The sequence below is a fragment of the Gossypium hirsutum genome, chromosome A12, assembly GCF_007990345.1.
Source record: "Gossypium hirsutum isolate 1008001.06 chromosome A12, Gossypium_hirsutum_v2.1, whole genome shotgun sequence".
Classification (NCBI taxonomy): domain Eukaryota; kingdom Viridiplantae; phylum Streptophyta; class Magnoliopsida; order Malvales; family Malvaceae; genus Gossypium; species Gossypium hirsutum.
The window spans coordinates 12263639-12270059 of record NC_053435.1 but is presented as its reverse complement, the minus strand read 5'-3'; the positions used below and the strand labels follow the sequence as shown (position 1 = coordinate 12270059).

Here is a 6421-nt window from a genome sequence, read left to right as displayed (position 1 = left end):
ACTTGACAAAAAAAACATTTGAAGTTGGACGTGTGTCAAGGGGCCTTCCTCCCGCTTACTTAGAGAGTATAGATGGTGGGATCTACCTCCTTCAATTCCACGGAGTCCCATTTTTTCAAAGTTTTAACATCCGTAAATGATGGTGCAAACTGTAACGTCTGAGGAGTTACCAATCCCAACTTCTATAAATTGTGCCTCAAATCATCCCCAAAAATGCACCCAATACCATTTAACTTCTTTGCTTTCTTTGTATTTGCAGCTTCTGTAGGGGAAAAAAAAGATGAAGAGGGTTTCCTTTGTTGCCTTGTGTGTGGTGGCACTGTCGGTGGTGCTGTTTTCGGGTGAAAGTCGCATGGCGGAGGCAGTGACATGTAATCCCACGGAGCTTTCCCCCTGCTTGTCGGCATTCACGTCGTCCTCGCCTCCATCAGCCGCTTGTTGCAGCAAGCTGAAGGCGCAGAAGCCATGCCTCTGTGGATACATTAAGAACCCATCTCTTAAACAGTATGTCAACAGTCCTAACGCTAAAAACGTTGCTTCGACTTGTGGAGTCACATATCCTAAGTGTTAGATGTTGCTTAATGGTGTATCTACTATCTACTGGCAGCAAATAAGTGGTTCTTTTTGCTGTAAAGTACTGTTCTGAATAAAAGAATAATGATAAAATATTAGATAAAATTAAGGTAATATTTTACTTATGTTGGAAGAAATGATAAATTAGTCTGGCTTACAGTTTCTCCATCGTGAAAATATGCCTAAATTTGTTGTGAATTCATGGACTGTTTTTTCTTTTAACGCAATTCATAGAACACTAATTTAGTTTTAATTTGGATTAACTTATTTTATATGTCCAAACAAAATAAGCTAATTAAAACATTCACCTGCTTTATTTCCATTGAAATTACCATTTCTTCCTGACCCAGTTGATGAGTCAATGTCAAGTCTTGGGGAGAAAAGTCTGGAGTGCTGAGTTAGCTTTCACATTATCACTAGTACACATTAATTGAATTTGAGCCTATACTACTGTTGAACTTGGAAGGAAAGAAGACAATTCTGGACTTCTGGGGGGCTCATGCCTTTTTCTTTCTAATGCTCTTAATTCCTTCTTCTTTTATTTATTTAAAAATAATTGATAAATGATTTGAAATCTCCAAGTTTTCAACAGCTTTTAAGGTCTTGCTCAGAATTACTTCTAAAACCAATTTTTTAAGCTAAACCTATCTTTCAAACCCACCTTAAACCTAAACCAAATCAAAAAGTTAACAATTTTAACTTTATTATATTTAAAATAAACATTTTAATTCTTAAATCACATTTTCTAAAATCTCTTAAAAAAAAGTAATGTTAAATTAGCTTCCAACTTCACTAGCCTTCTGATTTTTTAAATACTACTTAAAATATCATATTTAATTTTTATTTAATTTTTATATACAAATAACTATATTTAATCATTTTTTTCTTTTTTTTATTTATATTCATACAATTAAAAGTAAACTAGAATTCGAAGTGTAAGTCATATCTTTATATATATGGTTGAGTTATTCAACCAAATCAAAACACTTTCTTGGTATTTAAAAATGTTCAAAAAATATTAGACCTAAAAATTAGATTTGGACAAAATAATTAAACTTATTTAAATTCTATCATATTTAAACTCCAATATTTAATATTTAAAATTTGATCCTGGTTTATTTTTAAATTTTGTGAATTATATCATATTAAAACTAAATACACTATAATATAATATAAATATTAAAAATATGGTAAAGTTGATTATATTTAGAAATTTAATAAAAACAAAAATAGAATAAATGTGCTGAGTTTAGTTTTCACATTATCGCTAGTACACATTAATTGAATTTGAGCTTATACTACTGTTGAACTTGAAGGAAAAAAGAATACAATCCTGAAATTGTTGGGGGGCTGATGCCTTTTTCTTTCGAATACTTTTAATTTCTTTTAAATATTTTGTTTACACTTACAAATATTAAAACTATTTTATTTTCAAAAGGGTTATAATTAATTTCTCTAATTCTTAATAAAAAAGTAAAATACTTTCTCTAAAGGCCTTTTATCGTGGCATATTTTCTGAACTGTATAAGATTTGAGGCAGGGATTTTTAACACATGTTTCAGTGATTTGGTGTATTTTGAAATGTGACGTAGAACTTGTATTCATCTTACGCAAATCATGTTTCTGGGTTCTATTTCTCTTGTGCGCAAATCCACCGGCTAAACCTTTGATTTCCACCCATGCCTAACTTTAGAAGGTGTGACATTTGTTCTCTATTTGTTACGATTTAACTAAAAAAATAGCTTTACTCTTTTATCATTTTAGTTTTAATTTTTTAACGCTTTAATTGTATTACCATAAACATATATCTGAACAGAAAGCCATATTTTCAGACATATTTCGAATCAGAATATCATATTTTCATAAACATATATTAGACTAGAATGCCATGTCAGACTAGAACAAATGCAAACACAGATCCTGCCTTTATTCGCTACACACCAACTCCTTCCAACCAATCACACCAATTAGGACTAAAAAAGTTCATCTATCCAATCACATCGGGTCATGGTGGTATGCCACTCATATAAATGCAATTGAGCTGCCAAACAAAAAAAATTATAGTAACCCACTAGAATAAAAAATATGTGGTCAAGTCACTACAATTGCAATCAAGTTTTCATATTTGATATTGCGGATACACCGCCAGAAGATGCAATAATATTGCCAGAATCACACTTCCTCCATCACATATCATATCTCACCCCAATGTCATGCAAATACTAACAGACATCATATGCATATATGTCATACATGCTTTTCGCATTAGAACATACTAACAAAATTATTAGGTTGCAGATTATATACAAATTTCACATTTTAAACATACCTTATCCTTATCACGTACATTCGAAAAATATCAGATTTCATATTTTTGAATCATATTTAAGCCAAACGAACCCCGCAAAAGGTCTAATTATAATTTTTAGAGTCTAACGGCCTAAATGGCCCAGCTCGTGTGGCCCACACGGCCCAAATAGCTTATAGACCATGTGGCTTACACGATCTGCCACATAGTCGTGTAATGTAGAACGATTTTTAAAACAGTCTTTGTTTTTGAGTTTTCCTGAGTTTTTAACGTAATTTCGGGTTAGAATCACACACCTAATGGTATTTCTGATTAACCACACAATAGAGCACTCCTAAAACCGTGAAATTGATAACAACCTACACCGTTTTTGACCATCGAAAGATCTTACACCTCACGAATACCACCTAAAAGAAAATGAACCCATCAATTGAATGTTTACAAACAAAATAGAATTCCCAACCTCAACACAACATAATCACACCCCTTACTAGCACACGGCTAAATAGTGAAATCCGCAATGAACATCGATACAGAATAATTCAGCAACATAAGATCAAGGAACCAAAAGAACTCAGCAATAAGGACCCAACAAGCAACACGTCGAGAACTTGAGAACATAAAGAATATGATCAATGATAGAGATAGGACAATTGAACAAGAAGTAAGAAACAAAAAAGAAGAACGACAGAACTTTCAAAGAAAACAAAAAAAAAGGTAAATCAAAACTCAACAAAAGAAAATGGGAAAGAATGAGAGAAAGTAGATGAGTGAGGGATGGTTGTGAGAGGGGTAGTTCAGAAGAAAATCCCCCATCACTATTTTTAAAACTACCCCGCTAACTCCCATCCTTATCCACATCATATTTTTCTTCCAAATTTAAGACAAAAAAATAATCCCTATTTTGCACACACAAGGTTTCGAACACAAGACTTTCTAGGTAGGTTGACACCTTATCACTGAACCAACATGCTAATTCTATCATGACTTGTGCAGAAATATTATTTAAGCTACAAGGTCAAAGGTAGGAGTTTAAGAAAAAATAGAAACAAAATTCAAGAGATGATGACAGGAACTTTCACACACAAACATAATACCTAACCACTAACTAGATCAATTCACTTGATAAAATTTTCACAATCTTAACTCCAGGTTGTGACCATTCTTTGTTTCACAAACCCAATTTCTTCTAACTTGATTTTTGGGATGTGACAACTCTTCCCTCAAAAGAATTTTGTCCTTGAAATTACCGTTGTCACACCATACACTTAACCACAATAACTAAAATTTTCCCATTCGCATTGGTCACTATACTACCACTGCGTAACTCTAATTACAATGCACAGTTGACTATATCTCACTCCCAATCCAAAAATTATTTCTAATGAATTCCTTACTGAGTGACTCGAATTGTCTCTAGAAACCTTTTACAGAGATAACACTAACGATTCCGAAATCCCAAAGTCTTAAAAACTCCAATGACAATCAAACACTTAAGTGCTACGAAACACTTAATCAATGCAAGGTACGATTCTAGATATAACTGTATCACTGCCAAATGTCTCTTGATCCTCATGATGCCTAGTTGTACGAACCAATCTCTGATTCCCTCTCTGAGTCGAAGCTTGTATCTAACTTAGAGAATGTCGTGAATAGTCTCTAACACAATGATTTACGGATCCATATCTAAAACACATTCTCTAAGCGATTTAATCTCTTTCGCTAACTTGGTCTAATTCGACTGAAGTCGCTCGATTACAAACCCTCGACTCACAGGTACAGATTGAACCTCAATGGTTCTTTATAGATCCCCAAACATATACTAGTACACAACATTGTCTCCAACTTCCTGATTAGCGCCCTCAAAAATGGGCGTCTTAACAGCATCACTCATTTCCAAATTAGGCATGCTGCCTGGAGAAGAGGACTTGGCGTAAGCCATTTGACAATGCTTGCCGCGTTCTCACTCTCGACGATCACATATACCATAGAAACTCATCTTATTTTCTATACTTCAGAAGTCCTAAAGTTTAGCTTAAGTTTATTTTTAAACCCTAAGTCCAAAGTTTAGTCATTATACTTATCTTGAGGTAGAAATGTCTTATTTTACAATCATTAAATCTAATAGTTTTACTAAAGTACTAAAGTAAGAATAACTAAAGTATAGTTAACTGAAGTATACATACTTACTTGGATCGACGTCAGAGAATTGGATTCACATTTTTAGAACTTTAGTAAATCTTTTTTGCAAATTCACCCACATTAGATTTCCAAAAATTTCTTAAAAATTAGAAATTTCAAAACACATTATGCTTAGGATTTTAAACCAAAAAACCATAGCTTGAATTTTACAACCTGGTTCTGATATCACTAAATGTAACACCTCAAACTTGGCCTAGAAGTTATGACCGGATATTGAGGGATTACATTAATTTGTTTAAAAGCCTTTATTTCGATCAAACTAAAAACGCGTTTTGAAAACATAAAATTTTAACAAAAACTCTCATAGATGATTAGAAAAACCAAAGTTCGAAAACACCAATTTAGAACCTAGAATTCAAATTCCAAGTCGCGTGTTTTGAAAGTAATAACGTTGGCATATATTTTATTTACAGAAAATACTTAAGTGATTACTTAATCTTGCATCAAAAAATTATTAGAGTTTTAGTTTTGAAAACCAAAATCTATTTTTATTAACCCATATGATTTTGCAATTTAATGTTAAAATACCGAAAGCCAATGAACGAAACACAAGGCCAAAACCAAAAAATTTGTCCAAAAAAAATCGAAAGTCTAAAAAAAACTTAATTAATTAAAAATAATCAAACCAACTTAAGCGTAAAACCAATCCGAGTTCCCGCACACCATCTAGTCCTAAGTCAAAAGTTAACCTGAAACATATTAAACAAACGAATGAGCTAGAAGCCAAGTGTGTAACTCGACCCACAAGTAGAATTTTTATTTAACAAGCACATATGTAAATGTCATCACAAAATTTTATTTATAATGTACATATATCTTGTTAAAATGTTGTATTACCAAAAACAAATATCAGATCACTAAGTCATATTTCCAAACATATTTTGGATCAGAATATCATATTTTCATAAACATATATTAGACTAGAATGTCATGTCAGATCAGAAAAAATTGTAGACACAGATCCTACCTTCATCTGCTACACACCAACTCTGTCCAACCAATCACAGCAATTAGGAGTAAAAAAGTCCATCCATCTAATCACACCGGGTCGTGGTGATATGCCACTTATATAAGTGCAGCTAAGTTGGCAAAAGAAAAAAATACAGTCATACACCATAATCAAATATATGTGGTTAAGCCACTACAATTGCAACCAACTTGTTGTAACACCCCACACCCGTGCCCTACGCCGGGACGAAATACGAGGCGTTACTAAACTTAAACACATGCATTTAAACGTTTCCGAGTTACCAAGACTTGATCAAATTTAAAACTTTTTTGAACTTTATTAAATCTCCTTAATGTGGGCCTACGAGGCCTCAAACATTCATTGGAAGC

At 32.8% G+C, this 6421-nt stretch overlaps 1 protein-coding gene across 1 annotated transcript; it reads left to right on the top strand.

Annotated features, from left to right (window-relative positions):
- The first annotated feature begins 202 nt into the window (after positions 1-202).
- Positions 203-687, top strand: LOC107927095 (non-specific lipid-transfer protein 2). The gene has a single exon (XM_016858074.2). It carries the CDS (start codon positions 281-283, stop codon positions 569-571), a length of 291 nt encoding a protein of 96 aa, XP_016713563.1. The 5' UTR covers positions 203-280; the 3' UTR covers positions 572-687.
- The last annotated feature ends 5734 nt before the right edge of the window (positions 688-6421 follow it).